Source organism: Phocoena sinus, chromosome 13 (assembly GCF_008692025.1).
Source record: "Phocoena sinus isolate mPhoSin1 chromosome 13, mPhoSin1.pri, whole genome shotgun sequence".
Lineage (NCBI taxonomy): Eukaryota > Metazoa > Chordata > Mammalia > Artiodactyla > Phocoenidae > Phocoena > Phocoena sinus.
Window position 1 is genome coordinate 46,673,971 of NC_045775.1, and position 19,239 is coordinate 46,693,209.

Sequence of the window (19,239 nt, forward strand, 5' to 3'; positions counted from 1 at the left end):
ATTTTTTTGATGTGGACCATTTTTAAAGTCTTTATTGAATTTGTTACAATACTGCTTCTGTTTTATGTTTTGTTTTTATTTGGCCACGAGCATATGGGATCTTTACCCCTTGACCAGGGATCAAACCCGCACCCCCTGCATTGGAAGGCAAAGTCTTAACCACTGGACCGCCAGGGAAGTCCCCTGAAGACCTCTTTTCACTCTTAGAAATTACTGATAACTCTAAGGAGCTTTTATTTATGTGAGTTACATCTATCTATATTTACTATATTAGAAATTAAAATTAAGCAGTAAAAAATAATTTATTAGTCCATATAAAAATAACAAACTCATATGTTAACATAAAGAGCATTTTTATGGTAAGTATGTATCTTTTTCAAAAACAGTAAAAATTTTAGAGGGGAGTGACATTCTTTCATAACTTAGTAAATCTCAAATCTCTTTAATGTTTGGCTTAATAAAAGACATCTGAATTCTTAAATCTGTTTCTACATTCAATGTGTTGTGATACATTATTTTGTCTAAGTATATGAAAAAAGTTGACTTTACATAAACATGCAGTCAGAAAAAGGAAGAGTATTTTAATAGCTTTTTCAGATAATTATTGATATTCTTCTTTGATACTACCAAAATTCAGTGAAGTGGTATTTTTTTAAAGCTTGGACGAAATCTGGAATCCGAAGCCCTTATCAATGAACTTTTCTTACTGTTATACATTAAAATTCATTGGTTTAGCCGGCATGTTGAATGGATCTTTTACATATGCATGATTTCTTATCAAGCATTGGTCATTTTGAAAATTGGTTCATTGAGTTATACAATCTTCCAAATGCTGCACATTTTATTATTCAATATTTTAAAATTACATTGATTTTTATCACCTCCAATCTCATTAGAAATGTCTTTTAATATTGAGAAGCTACCAAGCTCATGGTTTCTATAATTCAATTTTGTCACTGACAAACATAGTATCAGTTATTTTCCTTGAAGTGATAGGTTCACTATTCATTTTTGAAAAGGTACCGAATACTCAAGCCTGAATAACTATGGTTTGTCTGTTAGTCATTCTTTCGAGTAAAAACAGTGTTCCAGGGCTTCGCTGGTGGCGCAGTGGTTAAGAATCCGCCTGCCAGTGCAGGGGACACAGGTTTAGGGGACATGGGTTTGAGCCCTGGTCAAGGAAGATCCCACATGCTGCAGAGCAGCTAAGCCCGTGCGCCACAACTACTGAGCCTGTGCTCTAGACGTGCTCCGCAACAAGAAAAGACACCGCAATGAGAAGCCCGCACACTGCAATGAAGAGTAGCACCTGCTTGCCACTACTAGAGAAAGCCCACGCACAGCAACTACTGAAGCCCACGTGCCTAGAGCCCGTGCTCTGCAACAAGAGAAGCCACCGCAGTGAGAAGCCCTCGCACCACAATGAAGAGTAGCTCCCGCTTACCACAACTAGAGAAAGCCCACGCACAGCAACAAAGACCCAACACAGCAAAATAAATAAAAATAAAATAAATAAATTTAAAAAAAAACAGTGCTCCACAAAACAGAGACTTGTTCGACCTTGTAACTCAAAAAATCATGAGTACTTTTTTTTGAGATAATCATTATATTCCATTAGGCAACAGAAGTGTTTTATGCATACTTCCCATTTTTTCCTACAGAATGTAAAAAAGACACGTATAGGGGGGCTTCCCTGGCGGTCCAGTGGTTAAGACTCTGCGCTCCCAATACAGGGGGCGCGGGTTTGATCCCTGGTTGGGGAACTAGGATCCTGCATGCCACGTGGAGCCGCCTTAAAAAAAAAAAAGACCTGTACTCAAGGGTCAAGATTCAATAAAATAACTTTTACTGCTTCATCAAGGGCGCTTTAAAGTGAAGCTGGATTTCTTTTTAACCACAACTGTGAAGAATACAATGACTACCAGCACAACTTCGTACTACTCCTTGATTCATGCTAAGATGTCAGCAGTTTTACCCACCTTTGCTTTCATACCATCATTGCTTTTGCAACACAGGCAAGAAAGGCAAATGACACCTTAATATTATTATAAAAATAATTTTGACTTGACAGAGATCCAGATAGACCCCCAGGTGTCTGCTGATCCCACTTTGAGAACCACTGTATTAGGCAAATCAACTCCTGTTCTTGATTACAGAAACCAGAGGACTTACTATTATGCTTATCAGTGCCTTCATAAAATAACAGAATCTTCATTTATTCAGTGGTCAACTACATGGCCAGTCACTGAAACAAAAATTGTTTATATAGCACCAACGAGCATCACTGATTGGTGACGGAACCTTCACCCACTGTCCTTAAGCCTTAAGAAAGGGTCACAGAGGCCTTCCATGGTGGCGCAGTGGTTGAGAGTCCGCCTGCCGATGCAGGGGACATAGGTTCGTGCCCCAGTCCGGGAAGATCCCACATGCCGCGGAGGGGCTGAACCCGCGAGCCATGGCCACTGGGCCTGCGCGTCCGGAGCCTGTGCTCCACAATGGGAGAGGCCACAACAGTGAGAGGCCCACGTACCGCAAAAAAAAGGAAAGGGTCACAGAAGTTTGTTTAAATCAGTATCCTAGGGCAGTATATGCTCCAGATCCAGTCAGTCCTAGAGACTCAAGAAATCTCAAACTCAGCTGATATGTAGTTAGGTATTTTCCTTGATCAGTGACAGACTTATTAACCAGTATGGCTTTCACTCCCACACCATTGATTCACTAAAGATACTTAACCTTAACCCTTCCAGGGTAATTTAAATAGTTCACTTGATTAATTATCAGTGACAGGTATCACTGTCATTTTTGAGAAGCAATAAAGCCCTCTAAAATGAGGAAAAAGTTTAAAAAGTATTTTCCAACGTACAATCTCTTCTAATTAATGAACTAAAATACATAATCATAGAATCTTACCTGAAGTAAAAAGTTTTAAAATTTGATAAGAAAATACTTTTTCATCATCAGTTCTTCTAATATTAAAAAAAATAACCCCCATTACTCTAAGGGTAACTCTAAGAATATGAATTCTATAAAGAGCAGAATTCTATTCAACAATATTGGTTTAATATGCCCTTTTCAGGACACCATAAAAGTGATCCAAAAGGATCACAAGCTAACTTCATTATAAGCCCACCAATTAAAAGCAAAATAATAGATGCCTATTTAAAAGGCACTGGTAAGGACAGACAGAAATGAAAGAAAAAATACAGTAAAAAGAAGTAAAACAGAAGAGAAAAAATAGCCACATGTAAAACAAGTGTAGTATTGAAAAAGATGTGATCAACTGAAAACCAGGTTAGAAGAAACACACACAAATAGGGAGGTAAGGAATGATTAATAGGCAAGATGGTCTACAAATGGCCCAGGAGGAATAAACTGTTTTGGGGACATCCAATATAATAAAATGGGTCATTAGTTTTTAATAGAGGAACAGATGACCTAAGATTTTAGAATAGGTTAAAAGTGACTGGGAACAGCAAAGTTCATGAATAATGGGATGTTCAAAAGAAAAAATGTGCAATACTCAATAAATAATGAGCTTACTTTCTCTATAAATTTAAGAATTTAATTTTTTAAATAGAATTAAAAACAAACAAACAAAAAAAACTCTGGAGAACTACGCAAAGAAGACCAGAGTAAATAACTCTGCAACAGCCTATGTCTTCAGAATAACGTGCAAAACAGAGTAATTATATGAATATTCTCGGATAACAGAAAAATTTGAAGACAGCACTACATAAACTCTGAAACACTGTTTTAACCTCTATTAGCACAGACAAAACTTTAAATCCTCACAATTAACAGAAGTATGCCATAATGAGCGCTAAATTCTAAACAGTTAAAATGCAATATGGGAGCTCCCTGGCAGTCCAGTGGTTAGGACTCAGCGCTTTCACTGCCAAGGTCCTAGGTTCAATCCCTGGGGGAGGAACTAAGATCCTGCAAGCCGTGTAGCACAGCCAAAAAGAAAAAGCAACTTAATTTTCAGAGAATTGTTAAATCTCGTACAAAAGCTATATCCCATAAATGTAGACTTTAAAGCATTCCAAAAGCCCAAAAGAACTGTAATAACACATCCTAAAACTATTTTACTAAATAAATTCATAGATGAAATATGCATTAACTAATAGTAATGAGAATTTAAACAAGAGCACAAACACACAGCAATTGAAATGTTTCTCATACAAAATTAGGCATCACTGTCAAAACACACGACTATCTTATACATTTAAATGTTTTAGTTGCAAGTTATGAAAAAAAAAGAAATTAAATATCCTTATTTCTTCATGCAAAATAGTATCCAAACTTCATATCACTTTTCCTATAAGTATATAATTTTAAGTATAGTCTGTCTATTCAGCTTTAACCTTGGCATCGTCTTTCATTCTTCCTTTTCACACACTATACCTAGAATTCCATCAATTCTTTTGCAGTAGTTCTTGAATTTGCTCCTCTAATCATACAGCTCGTCCTGATCTAGGACCTCAACACCAAAAGCATAAATGACATCCATTACTAACCATCTATCTTCCTTACCACCTGTTCATCAAGCACTGATAGAATGATTCCATTGATTCACTGGTATAATTCTCAGTACTTACAATGCTGTAAATATTGGGTTGGCCAGAAAGTTTGTTTGGGTTTTTCCATAACATTTTATGAAAACCCAAACGAACTTTTTGGCCAACCCAATAGTCTATTCTCAATAAATTGAATAAACAATACTCATACTCCATACTCAACCTATTCTGCAAACTAATGCCAAAGTTACTTTCCTAAAATAATACTTTTAATCCTCTAATAAGGAATTTTAAATGGCTCTCCAATGCCTGCCATATGCAGCCTAATTTATACTACCTGTAGTTAATTTTCAGGTTTCCCATAAGCTAGCCTACTCTGGTTCTCCAACGTGGATCCTCTACTAAGGCTAGTCCCCTCACCATCTCCCAAATAATAAATATACCTAATATGCTTTTTCCTCAAGCTGCTTCCCTAGCTTAAAACACCCTCCTCTCATCTATGGCAACCAAGTCCAATCATTCTACAAGGTTTGAATCAAATCTAGCTTCCTCCCTATTTAGGCTTCCGTGATTATCCATAACCCTCGAAGCTAAACCAAACTTCTAACTAACTTATAAACAGTAGGGTTCCCTAATCTACACCTGCTAATACACACACACACATACACACTCACTGAAAAGAAACATGTAAAAACTCACACAAATTAAAGAAAGAAAGAAAAAAGCTAATAACCAGAGATTTATTTTCAAATACATGCTTGGGATCATTCACCATTCACTATAGATTCATCTTGGTCAGTTACATACATTCAATACCTAACACAAATACTTAAGTTTAAAACAACAAAATGAGATACTGAAGATTATGAATCATAACATGTATATTCTATTCACAGAGGTAGAAATATATCAATAGCTTAATTCATTTACAAAGATTTTAAACAAACAGTTGGAGAAAATTAAATTAGCCTTCAATTATGAGTAAACCACACTCCATTTTCACTGAACATTCAAATTAACTAGGATTTTATTGTGGTTTACCCTTTCTTAACCAGTCTCGGCAAAAATGGACTGGAGTATTACGTCCACTGGTCTTTCTCCACTTCTCATCCTCCACAACTTTGTAATAATCCAGGTCTTAATCAAGGACTAAGACTCAACACCTAAAACTAAACCATCATCCTTGGTCCTTTATCACCCAAGGGAAAGGAAACAGTCATGTTGTCAATGGTAATGTGAAGTTCAAAAATTTTTTTCTAGCTGTCACTAGGAAAGTATGTTACATTAAGAATACATCATTTTAAAAAATTTCCTGAAAAACTATTGAGATATTTCACAATGTTTCATTTTTTTTTTTTTTTTTTAAATTATTTATTTATTTATTTATTTATGGCTGTGTTGGGTCTTTGTTTCTGTGCGAGGGCTTTCTCTAGTTGTGGCAAGCGGGGGCCACTCTTCATCGCGGTGCGCAGGCCTCTCACTATCGCGGCCTCTTGTTGCGGAGCATAGGCTCCAGATGCGCAGGCTCAGTAACTGTGGCTCACAGGCCCAGTCGCTCTGCGGCATGTGGGATCTTCCCAGACCAGGGCTCGAACCCGTGTCCCCTGCATTGGCAGGCAGACTCTCAACCACTGCGCCACCAGGGAAGCCCCTGTTTCATTTTTAATACACAGATTATACTAATAAAAGTTCCAATTACTGGTCTTCTTTCCCTACCATTATTTTTTTCTTTAATTATAACATTGTTAAAATGAGCTATTTATTGTTTAGCTGTCTATTTTAATTCAAAGTACTTATGTCTACCTCTAGTGGTAATCAAGAGATCATAGCTTGGGACTTCTCTGGTGGTGCAGTGGATAAGAATCCGCCTGCCAATGCAGGGGACACGGGTTCAATCCCTGGTCCGGAAAGATCCCACATGCCGTGGAGCAACTAAGCCCATGCACCAAAACTACTGAGCCTATGGTCTAGAGACCGCAAGCCACAACTACTGAGCCTGCATGCCACAACTACTGAAGCCCGGACACCTAGAGCCCATGCTCCACAACAAGAGAAGCCACCACAAGGAGAAGCCCACACACTGCAATGAAGAGTAGCCCCCCACTCACAACTAGAGAAAGTCCGCATGCAGCAATAAAGACCCAACACAGCCAAAAATAAAAAAGTAAATAAAATTAAACCTTTAAAAAAAGAGAGATCATAGCTTCATAAAGAATAAGGAAATAAGTTCCTTCTCAACCTTAGTTATCTTCACTCTATTCCATTTTATCCACCCATTACCATGGTCTAACTGTGGCCCTAAATCACCATTCAGAATTGCAACCTCCAAAATCTCAAATTCTGAAAGTGCCCTCTGACCTCAACATCCCATACCACTCTGTCTCACTTCTTCACTCCTTCTAAACCTACTCTTCCTTCATTATTGCAAACTCTACTCTATCAGCCTCCCCTGATGACACTCGCTTTCCTCCTCACTTTAATGCTCACACTCTATTCGTTTCAACTATCCCACCTGAAAATGTTCCCATACCACATTTATAATACATATCAATCCCCAATTTTGAATAAACGCCACAGATCTTTTTGTCAGTTTCTGAGTGCTAAGCATCCCTGGTAAGTTATTCAACCATGCTGACTGAATGTGTGGTTTCCAAACCTCAAATAAGCCATCAACCCTCATGATAATACTTGTGCTCATCTTTTTTTTTTTTTTTTTTGCGGTATGTGGGCCTCTCACTGTTGCGGCCTCTCCCGTTGCGGGGCACAGGCTCCGGATGCGCAGGCTCAGCAGCCATGGCTCACGGGCCCAGCTGCTCTGCGGCATGTGGGATCTTCCCAGACCGGGGCACGAACCCGTGTCCCCTGCATCGGCAAGCGGACTCTCAACCACTGCGCCACCAGGGAAGCCCTTGTGCTCATCTTTTAACTGACTCCCTTTGTGATTTCCTCCCAGCAGCCTTGTGAAACTGTCCACTTTCCTCAAACCTCCAGCCTTTTAATGTTGCAGTTTCCTAGGATATGTCATTGGCCCTCTTGTGTACTTTTTTTTGACACCTATGTCATTAGTTTCTATTACAAACTTAAAAGCTAATTCCCATATCTCTAAACCTTTCTCCTCTAAGCACCAGACCTATGTATATCCACCTGCCCAAAAGATATTTCTCACTGCTCACCAGACATTCCAAAATAAACTCAAAATTATTTTCTACATTTCCCCTCCCCTCAACTTTTCATAATGCCTTACTTAAAAAGGCACTACCATCCATTCTTCACCCAAGTAAAAAACTTGATAATCATCTTAGACACACCCCTCTCTTGTGCTCTATACCAAACTTGTAACCAAGTCCCACCACGTCAGCATTATCTCTCTTCCATATCCTTTCTACATCAGTACGGTCTCTATCTCTGTTCTGGACCTCATCAGCACCAACATCAGTCCTTCTAAAATGCAAATGCTATCTGTTTCAATTCCTCCAATGTTCTGTAGCTTATATTACTGTTTTTCAAGCTGGAGTAAAGTAGTGAGTGACACCTTTTAAAGAAACGAATTATCAAGAATCTCTGAGGATCTGTCCATAGACGTCCTAAGAGTCAAAGACCCCTGTTTGAAAAAATGGCTTAAGAAACTAATCTTAGTCTATGAAAAAAAAATCTTTCAATTGTGAATTATCACTGCAAAAGAAATTTATTATTATTACCCCTTGAAGAAGAATTTAAATTACTGACATGAAAACACAAACATTAAAATTCCTGGGGACTTCCCTGGTGGGAGGGACTTCCCTGGTGGCGCAGTGGTTAAGAATCCTCCTGCCAATGCAAGGGACATGGATTCGATCCCTGGTCCGGTAAGATCCCACATGCTGTGGAGTAACTAAGCCTGTGCGCCACAACTACTGAGGCTGCGCTCTAGAGCCCGCCAGCCACAACTATTGAAGCCCGTGCGCCTAGAGCCCGTGCTCTGTAACAAGAGGAGCCACTGCAAAGAGAAGCCCGTGCACCACAACAAAGAGTAGCCCCCGCTTGCCACAACTAGAGAAAGCCTGTGTGCAGCAACAAAGACCCAACACAGCCAAAAATAAAAAAGTTTTAAAATAAAAATTCCTAAAGACTCCCAAGAACACCTGTGGATCCAATTAAAGAAACACTAGTTAAGACGGTTAATTTTATATGTTAACTTGGCTGGACCACAGTGCCCAGATATTTGGTCAAATGATATTCTGGATGTTCTGTGAAGGTGTTTTCTGGACAAGATTAACATTTAAATCAACGAATTTTAAGTAAAGTGGATTACCCTCCATAATGTGGATGGGCCTTATCCAACCATTTGAAGGCCTTAATGAAACAAAGACTGACCTTCTGCTAGAAAATTGCCTTTGAACTCAGTGCATTTCTTCCAAGTTCACGCAGGCCCACTCCATTAGATTTTGGACTAAGCCTCCACAATCTCATGAGCCAATTCTTTAAAATAAATCTAACTCTCTCTGTCTCTCCCTCTCTACACACACACACACATCTTGTTGGTTCTGTTTCCCTGGAGAGGACCTGAATGAATATACATCTCCACAGGGAAAAACTCAATCTTCCAACATGGTATCTTAAGGACAGCTTCCCGCTCTCCACCTCTTCAAATTCATTTCCCATGTGCAAAAAGCATACAATCTCTGCTTTGGCCATATAAAATATCCTACAGTTCCCTGATCCCTCCATTTTTATTCACATTTTCATGCTTCTTTGCATGCTATTTTCTTTACTTAAAATGTCCTTCCTCCTACTCCCACTATTTGTGACTCCTATTCACCCGATTGCTCCTACTCAACTTTCATGTCCCAATTCAAATGTTTTCTCCTCCAAGAAGCCTTTCCACCATGTAAATAATCACCTCTCTCTTTGTGCCAACACTGTACCAAGAACATAATTCCACTACATAGCACATATGTCACACTACAATTTGTTTACAAGCTTGTCTCCCTTACCAGTGGGCAAAGACCATGTCTTACTCAGCATCACATCCCCAGCACCTAGCAGACAGTTTGTCATATAGACTTTGTTGTGTAGTAAGCACTTAGAAACTATTAAATGAATGAACTGATCTTTGAATGAGCCATCCATCTCACTAAGTACTGTATCTATAGGTCCTGGCAAGAGATCTCTGCCCTGAGCCCCACTCTGGCCTTCCTCAGGATATGCCCCTCACTACTGGGCAAGAAGTCCATGGAAACAAGAGGACATACCCATACACTCCCCCTTCTTGATGACACTCCATTTACTGGAACTATGGAATTTCTTGTTTAAATACCTCTAACCCAATTTCAGGACCTGCGCAGGCCTCTTTCCCAGATCTGTCCTTGGGATGGACTATGCTACAGATGTGTACATCCTTGGGCCAAGAAGCAGCTGTTTGGAGTAGGGAGTACAAGAGCCTGGACCTCAGGCATGCATGCAAGATGTCCACAGGCATGCACAGAGGACCTCTTTGTGGTGCCAGACAGAGCCAGGGAAGGGGACAGGAGGTTGGGATCCACTTCTTTTGATACAAAGCTGTGACTTCATGAATTCTAAATTCCACAAATTCTTTATTCGAATTTTAACTGTAAGGCTGTGGACAAAAATCTCAATATGTTGAACATCATCAAGAAAGTTACAGGAAACCAAACTGAAGGCTCTGTATATTCTAATACCATACAAAACCACGGACTATGACATTGTTCTTACCACCTCACCTCAGCAAGACATAACATAGGTGGGGAAAAGATCCAATGAAGGTAATTAAAATAAATAAGGGGACAGAGGGAAAACAAAAGAAAGAAGGAGAAATAGAAGACAAACTAAAATGGAAAACAAAATAATTCTACAATACTAAAACTAGAGAGTATCCTCAGAATTTTGAAAATTAATAAAATTATAAAACATCTTCATTCATTCCTTTGACATTTACTGAAAACTTATGACGTACCAAATCCATGCTAGGTACGGTGATACATGCCAGACACTATTCTAAGTGCTGGTGATCCATAACATAAAATCTCTAGCCTCCAAATGCTATCTCTCTAGTAATAATACCACTTTAACAATTTAGTAAAGGTAGATAAGGGATCACAGGGGAGAGAGCAATTAACTCTGCCAAGGGACTTCACAGGGTATTAAAGGATGAGGAAGAATTTGCTAGGCAAAAAAAGGGGAAAGGGCAGTCTAGGGGAAAATAATTATTTTAATAGAAATAAAAGATATCAACAGCTAACATTTATTGAGCACTTGCTATATGCTAAGCATTGTGCACAAATCATTCTATTTGATTCTTATAATAACACTGTGATTCTCTTTTTATCCTGTTTATAAATGAGAAAATTGAGAAGTGAGATGATACCAATAGAGATCATACAAAACCAAGCTGTGAAAGATCATGACTTGTTTGAGGAAACATAAATATCAATAGGTAGGTATGGTATAGCACAGGATAATAATAATGACAGAAACCAGCACTGGGGATACAGTGGTCAACAAAACAGAAAACAGATACTTTCCCTGCCTTAGTAGAGATTATGTCTACTCCAGGAAGGAAACATTATCTCCCATCTTAGAGAGGTAGGAACTGAGATTTAGAGATGACAAGTCAATTGTTTAAGGTCACACACCATGTGTGTGTGTGCGTGTGCGTGTGTGTGTGTGTGTGTGTGTGTGTGAGAGAGAGAGAGAGAGAGAGAGAGAGAGAGAATGAAACCAACTCCAACTAATTCAAAGCCCAAATTCATTCCACTTTACCACACAGCCTCTCTATTATTCATTCATTCAAGATAAGTGTATCAAGAACCTACTGTGTGTCAAGCACTGTGTTTGGAACAGAGAGATAAAACATAAAGTCTTTGGCTTCAAGAAATTCACAGGTTAGTCAGTAGAGTCTAGCTAACCAAGAACTGCTATTACCAAGGTATATATAGGGTCCTATAGAAGCAAAAGGAGGAGTACTATGCCTAGGATGAGCCAGGGAACGGCAGCAAAGCTAAAGAAAGCAATAGTAAGAAGGTGAAAGAGTGTTCTAAGAAAGGGAAGAGTGTCTAGAAAGGCACTGAGACATATGAGAACACAGCTTGTCTTTGGGAACTCTAAGTTTGCTCAATATTAGGCTATGCACTGAGGATTGGTACCATGCAAAGATGAAAATAGAGAATTAGGGAGCAGCCAGACCTCAAAGGAGTCTAGACACTCAAGTAATGAGTTTACTCTGAGGGCAGAAGAAAGCTACTGAGCCATCTTAAAGGTAGGAGTGACATGATAAAATCTATGTTTTAGAAAATTTCATGTGATCACAGATGAGGAGACAACCTGAAGGGGGGCAAGCCAAAGGTAAGAAAATCAGTCAGGGGCTACTGCATTAATCCCAAAGTCAGGGACACATCTGAGAAATGTTTGGGAGGTAAATCACAAAACCCGGTAGTAAGACAGCAACTCTATTACATCATGAGTGTGTCATTAAAGAAACAAAACAGGGACTTGCCTGGCAGTCCAGTAATTAAGACTCTGGGCTTGCAATGCAGGGGGCGCAGATTCAATCCCTGGCTGGGGATCTAAGATCCCACATGCCGCGTGGCTTGGCAAAAAAAAAAAAAAGCGAAACAAAACTAAACAAAAATTGTATGAGAGGGCTTCCCTGGTGGCGCAGTGGTTGAGAGTCCGCCTGCCGATGCAGGGGACACGGGTTCCTGCCCCGGTCTGGGAGGATCCCACATGCCACGGAGTGGCTGGGCCCGTGAGCCATGGCCGCTGAGCCTGCGTGTCCAGAGCCTGTGCTCCGCAACGGAAGAGGCCACGACGGTGAGAGGCCCGTGTACCGCAAAAAAAAAAAAAAAAAGAAAGAAAAAATTGTATGAGAGAGACCATACCAAAATTCAGAGTTAATGTCATACCTGGTAAGACAACTTATATATTTTATAAGTCACTTTGGGGTTATTATAGTCATAAAGTTAGCACAATCTATTTTTGAATCTTAAGTACTGATAGAATGAAGGAAGATTTCTCAGTCAACTTCCTCTATTAAATGGCTCCTTTGGGTACACTTTATGAAGCTGTTTCTCAGGAAACACTTAAGCAGAAGTTGGATGACCATGTGTCATATAAGAATGATTTTCATAGATGATTTCTAAAGTACCTTCAAATTCAAGAATCTAAAAGAAGAAATGCCATAACAAGTATATCACAATTACTACATTATTCAAGTAGAGATTTCTGTAGCTATCTAATGGGGTTGAATCATAGAAAGTAATTCCAAATATTGTTCTGATACTATTAACAATTTTTCCATACTTAAAACTATAACATATCCATATTTTCAACTGCTTAGGTAATATGACTAGGATTATGAAATCAACTACAATGTCACAAATTCCTTAAAAATTCATAGCAAGTAATATTCTACATTGGTTGCAAAACTGCATGACATCTCAAACATGAAAATGATTATTTCCACTTCACTGTCACCAAGCCCTATGTCTGATAACTAGCACTGCGGAAAAAAGATTTCGTTTGGTTGAAGTAGGAAAATGCCCTGCAGCATGCAGAAGAGCTGGCCCATCTCTAAATAGCTTCCTCTTCCCATTAGTTAAAGAGAACTGATGCCATGTCACAAGCTCTTACAGAGATTCTTTGATTCAGGAGCTACTCAATGAAATCCAGGATTCATCTCTGAATACACTGAATCCCAAATCAGTGAACAGACTCTGAAATTATAAGGCAGAGTCATAAACTGGCACGAAGAAGTCAGCTCTTTACTTTCAAATTCTAGGTCAAAAATACCAAATCCAGAGTCACTGAACTAACCAATATTCTTACTCTTAAAAAACTCTTTAGACGAAAAAAAAATTCTACCATAAGGCTCCTAAACAAAATTCTAAATCTATATCTATATCTGAAAGCAGGAACACAAGACTGGCAGGGCAAAAATGTAATTATAAGTATATAAACAGATTTCCACTTCTAGCCAACATGAAATAAAAGGAACCAAATTTACCCTCCTGCCTGAAACGACTGGGGAAAAAAAGACAAAACATATGAAGCGTTTTTCAAAACAGTGGTCATCAGGCAACAAAGGACAGTAGATCCCTGATAAGGAGTAAACATACAAGATAAGTCCTACAATTGCCCCAGTTTATTGCCTTGAAAGAGTTTCTAGGCCACAGAACAGGAATGGGGAACCTATGCTGAGCACACACAGTGGTCTCCCTGAGTTGAGGAGACAGAACGTAGTACGGAGACAGCAAGGTGACTGTCATATACAAAGCAGAGTACCTAAGACAGAGCTGCTCAGAAAGATCCAGAGATCTACACAGGGTATCCCTCAAGTCTTCAGCTGAATACTTATAAGTATATACGTGTGAGGAAACTACACACGGACAGTGAAAGAACCACCAAAAAGGATTACAGGGGCACCACCCAGAGCTTACACAGGTCCAGGAATAGTTCCTGTTCCCACCAGCCAGAGTACTCAGAAGGGTTCTGCCTCAACAGTGCAACAAAGCAAAGTGGTACTGCCTAACACAACTTAAAAGCAAGATCTGAAAAGATCACTGTTTCCAAGTAACTTAACTGCATTCCAGAACAAAGCTCAAGAATATTTTTAATGGGAAACAAAAATATCCTGCACCCAACAACAAAGTAAATTTTCAAATGTCTGGCATCTAATCAAAAATTACCAGGTATGAAAAAGCAAGAAAACACAATCCATAATGAGGAAAAATATCAATCAAAACCAATCAAGAAATGGCACAGACAGTATTAGTAAACATGAACTTTAAGCGATTTATTATTGTATTCTACATGTTCAAGAAGCTACAGAAAAGACAAAGCATGAAATCTATACACAGGGAAGATATAAAAAAGACTGAATTTTTAGAGATGAAACTACAGTACCTGAAATGAAAAATACACTGGATGGGATTAACAGCAGATTAAACATTACAGAAAAAAAGATTAATGAATTTAGCAAGATTATCCAAAGTGAAACAGAGAAAAAAAGACTGAAAAAAAAATTGAATGGTATATCAGTGAACATCAAGCATCCTGATATACATATAACTGGACTTCCAAAAGGAGGAAAGGAGGCAAAGAAAGGATATATATTTAAAGAAATAATGGCCAGATTTTTTCCAAATTTGATAAAAACTACAAAACCACAGATCCAAGAAGCTCAATGAACTCCAAGCACAAGAAACATGAAGAAAAATACACATTCTGCATTTACAAACGGTTCTCGCTCACAAATTCTATAACCAAATGTTATCTAGAAATTACTCAGACTGAAGCTAACTTTTAGGTTAACTTACTGGGTACCATTTCAACTGACAATTTAATAGAGTATATTAAATCAAACATTAATTTGAGCAAAGTGCTTAATAGAAATCTTAATGATTTCAAAATTAGTAAAATGTAGCTTTTAAAACAATGTATTTTGTTGCCCTATTTGGTAAATAATTAGGTAATTTGTGTTGATCTTATTTTAGAAAGATAGTTTTTAGAAAGCTAAAATATACATCTTCCTTTTTAAAATTTTCTTTTCCTTTAATTTATATAGGTCATTCAGAACAGAATTAGGACACTGAAAAAACTTTTAAAGAAACTGAGAGGTGGAATTGAAAACAGAAGCAGATTTGAGGTTTGGAATGGAGATACTCCTCCCAAAAAAACAACCTGGCAACCACTATTTTGGGACACCATTACTTTCAAAATATAGACACATATATATTTTAAGTATAAAGCTGTACCCAAAGTGGAAACAAGCTGAAGTGTCTGTTTTTAGCACCTTGGCTAACAATTTAGGATTCAAAAAAATCTAAGTGTTTTTTGGAAAAAGAATCATTCAAATAAAAACCATTAAAGGGGAAAACTAATGTATTTTCCTATTTTTGTGAGCACACCTGTTTTTTTAGGGTTCAGCATACAAACTCACAATCTTCTGTCTAAAAACAAACAAGAAAAGAGACATAGGGGAACAAGTTCTGAGTATCTACTGTAATGGCTACCCTTCCTGTCATTTGTGTTCCCTAAAATAGAAGTCAGTTTAATTATTCTACCATTTTGCTTGGGAAATAGTGGGATATTTCAAAGATTAAAGATAGTTCCATGGGAGAGCAGCCCAAAATATATTTATTATCCCTGGAAATAATTAATGTCTACATTCCCTTTTCCTTCTTTAAGAAAAAAAATATACATACACATTCAGATAACATATATTTCTTTGGGTACCTACACAAAACACTTCTGGAAAACATGTAGTAGTATAATACTTCCCTGTAGGATCAACACATACATGAAAAATACACAAAACTCTCTTTGAGCATATAAACTACGAGTCTCTTTGAGTACACAGACTGATAAGTTTACCAGTGGAACAGTTATTTATGGATTTGACTTATACCTTGTTTAAGTAGAAAAATCTAAAAAGAAAACTAATACCAAAAAAAATACAGAATTGATCATTTACGTGTTAGGTTATTAGTCTATTAACAGTAGATTTATTCTCTGGTAACAATTATTTATTAATAATGTACTAAATTCCCAAACATATAAAACATAAGAATGTCTTAAAATTGAAAGTTCCAAACTACTCTTGTAATCGGTTTGTATTCAAGACAAATAAGGCTAAACACACATTATTTTAAGCACAACTGTAATATTCACTACACTGATGTGCTGAGAATGCACATATACTACAATAACTATGATAAAAATGGAGCTTTGATTTCACTGATCCAGCTACCAATGATTTCGATATTCAATTGCCACCTCAAAATCACTTTCCTACTTAATTTAAACCCAATATCATGAACATAAAAGACAAAGATTTGCCTACTAAATCATTAGCCAGTTGTCACCAAGATTTCAACCACCTGCATTTCAAAACTAGTTCTAAGAATACCTTAAAATGATTCCCCAAATATTAATCTACTAATTCACACAACAAATCACCTAATCAGACTTTAGTTATTATATACATTTAAAGTACTTTCTACAGCAACAGTCCTCACCAATCAGAACTGTTGTTTGAAATTCTTTCCTCTGAAATCTGTTATTACTTCACCAGTTTCAAATTTTGAGCCATTTATTTTTAGACACAAAGGTTAATAAGAAACATTTCTGCACCAAATGCACATAACTTCACAGTAAAGCCTTTTTCCCCCCTTAGGAAACTATTGTAATTCCCCTCTTCATTTTACAAAATTATCAAAGAGGATACAATGTGGTTTGGATTTCAGCACTGAAGACAATAAGTGACAATACATGATTTGCAGAATGAAAAATTAAAGTTTCACAATTTTAACACGTATAATTACTGGCTTGTGATAAATGGGCTGATAAATGTAAGATTATCACTCCTTTCAAGGTCCAATTCTTAAACCACCTGAATTTTTCTCGCCAAAAAACTAAATTAGGATCTTAAAACATAAAGCCTCTAAGTTCACAGTATGCAAGTTTAAAAAAAAAAAAGTTGCCTAGAAAGAAAAAAAAAGAACACTTACATTTGGAGCATGACTTGGTTCAAGAACACCCCATCCACCAAAGCCACATATTCATCCAGGTTGGTCCCATTTCCTGCAGCCAGAGGTCCAAACGTTTTAACCTAGAACAGAATGATGATCATCACGACACGAACGCCCACCTCCATCTCTGCAGCCACAAATAATGCAGCAAAATATACAATAAATAACACCCCACTTACCCAAGTGACCAAGGGGCTGGTCATGAACTGCTCCAGAAGGGGAGTAAAAATCTCGTTCTCCATCTTACAGAGAATGTACTTGAAAAAAGGAACTACCACAAAAATAACCCTAGGGAATTGGTCACTAAACGTTGAAGAAGTAAGCAGAAATCAATGAAAGTCCATTCTGGCACGGGAAGAAAATCCCATCGTGGAGGGGAGAAAAACTCTCCCTCCTCAAAAAACACCCCAGAGGGAAACGAGCCGAAATCCCGAGAAGTGGCTTCGACAGCAGCCACGAGCAGCAGCCTGCCCTGGAAATGTCTGTACCGGGCGAGGAGGGGCAGAGAAAAGGCATCTGGAGGAGGAGGAGGAAGGGAGAAGGGGTTGGAGCAGCAAGACAAAAAGCCCGTCAAGGTTGCCCAGCTCCTGGAGGAGCCAGACCAGCGAGGCTGCCCCCAATGAATTAATCCCCCCGTGGGCTAAATGAAATCCCACGTTAGATACCACGTTAAGGGTTGCGAGCGGCCGTCAGGCTTTACCTCCGCGTTCCGCTCCACACGTTCCACCCACCAAAGTGGGCATGGAGCCGCTTTGACCCGCGGAGCCTCCCCTGCCCGCAGCCCCTCACCAACAACAGGCAGGGCTCGCCCCTTCCCACCGACCGCACACCATCCCTCCGTCGACCCCAAGCCTCGCCGCCTGCCCCCTTCCCCTCCCAGGGGGTGGGGGCTTGAATGTGTGTCCCTAACCCCCCAGTTTCCCGAGCCCCGCCAGCCTTTTCAGTGTGCCTCAGGGAAGCCCTGGCACAAAATCACCGCCGCGTTACAGCCTCCTTCTCCGCCCTCTCTGGAGGAGCCAGAGTAACGGCCTCAGAACAGCATTGCCGCATCACACCCCGCTCCCCGCCGCCCAACCAGCGCCTCCAGCCCGCCGTCAAAGGGGCGCGCTGCTCCCTCCGCGCCCATATCCTTCCGCCGACTCCCCGCCCCTCCCGCGCCGCAGCCTCTGGATTGTGGGAGAAGAAAACCGCTGCATGAGCGCGCTCCCGAGCGCGCTCCCCAGCGCGCGCGCCCCCGGGCCGGCCCCGCCGCCGCCCAGATCTTGGCGGTGGGCGAGGCGTGGACGCGCGCTCCCTGCGGCTGCTTCGGTGGCCCGCGACTCGCTCGCGCCCCGGACTATTGCCAGGGCCTGGGGGGCGGGGATAGGGAAAGGAGAGGAAGGGGTCTGTTGCTCCCTTGCTCATGCCTAATTATGGTTTACTTCCTCCCCGAGTGCCTTCTTTGATGTGTGAAGGAAAGGGAACGAAATCCCTCTCTTTTAAACATGAGGGATGCAGACAGCCTTTTTCGGACAGTTTGATTTGATCTGTTGAGCGTGCTTTCGCCAGCAAAACGGAGTAGGAAAACTCACTGCAGTAAATAGCAAAGGAGGGACTTGGGCCGCAAACTCGTCTGTTTGTTTTCCTTTTTGTCTTCTTCTTAAAAAAATCCAATCCATGAAAGCATGCATGTTCTGCAAAGTTGCAAGTGAATGTAGTAGGATTTTAAATAACCAAAGCTGTCTTTCAACTTGTTGGTGTTCCCTAACTGGAGCAAACGTGATTCAGACATTGTTGTTTGACTATTTGGTGATTGAAAAAAATCCAAACAAAATCAAGAGCTACTAAGAGGAAACATTTGGAAGTCATCCAAGTTGGGTGACAAATAAACAGATTACATATTTGTTATAAATCTCAATGCTGTGCACGACTAGAACCATCAAAGTAATTTTAACAGTTCCCCAGCAAAATCAAATGTTACTCCTCCTCATTTTGAAGGAAAATAAAAACCTTTTCCCTGGGACAGAATGATATGCAAAACAAATTTTTTTTGAGAAAATATAGTATTATAGTTTTACAATGTGTGCTGCTTACATTTACATCTACTTTGAGTACTTATATTTTAAATTAGCAGTAGAACTGTTTTTGTCGGGCTTACTTGGTGGCACAGTGGTTAAGAATCCACCCGCCATTGCGGGGGACACAGGTTCGGGCTC

The 19,239-nt window shown here is 39.4% G+C and overlaps 1 protein-coding gene across 5 annotated transcripts in view; it reads right to left on the reverse strand.

The window, feature by feature from the left end:
* Positions 1-18,186, reverse strand: part of CCDC88A (coiled-coil domain containing 88A) — a 125,952-nt gene extending 107,766 nt beyond the window's left edge. For all 5 annotated transcript variants that reach the window (XM_032652632.1, XM_032652633.1, XM_032652631.1 and 2 more), the window contains exons 1-2: positions 17,224-18,186; positions 17,024-17,124 (exon numbers count right to left, since the gene is read on the reverse strand). In XM_032652632.1, the coding sequence (XP_032508523.1) occupies positions 17,024-17,124; positions 17,224-17,286 (164 nt within the window). In that variant the 5' untranslated portion in view covers positions 17,287-18,186. The remainder of the gene's footprint in view (positions 1-17,023; positions 17,125-17,223) is intronic.
* Between the last annotated feature and the right edge of the window lie 1,053 nt (positions 18,187-19,239).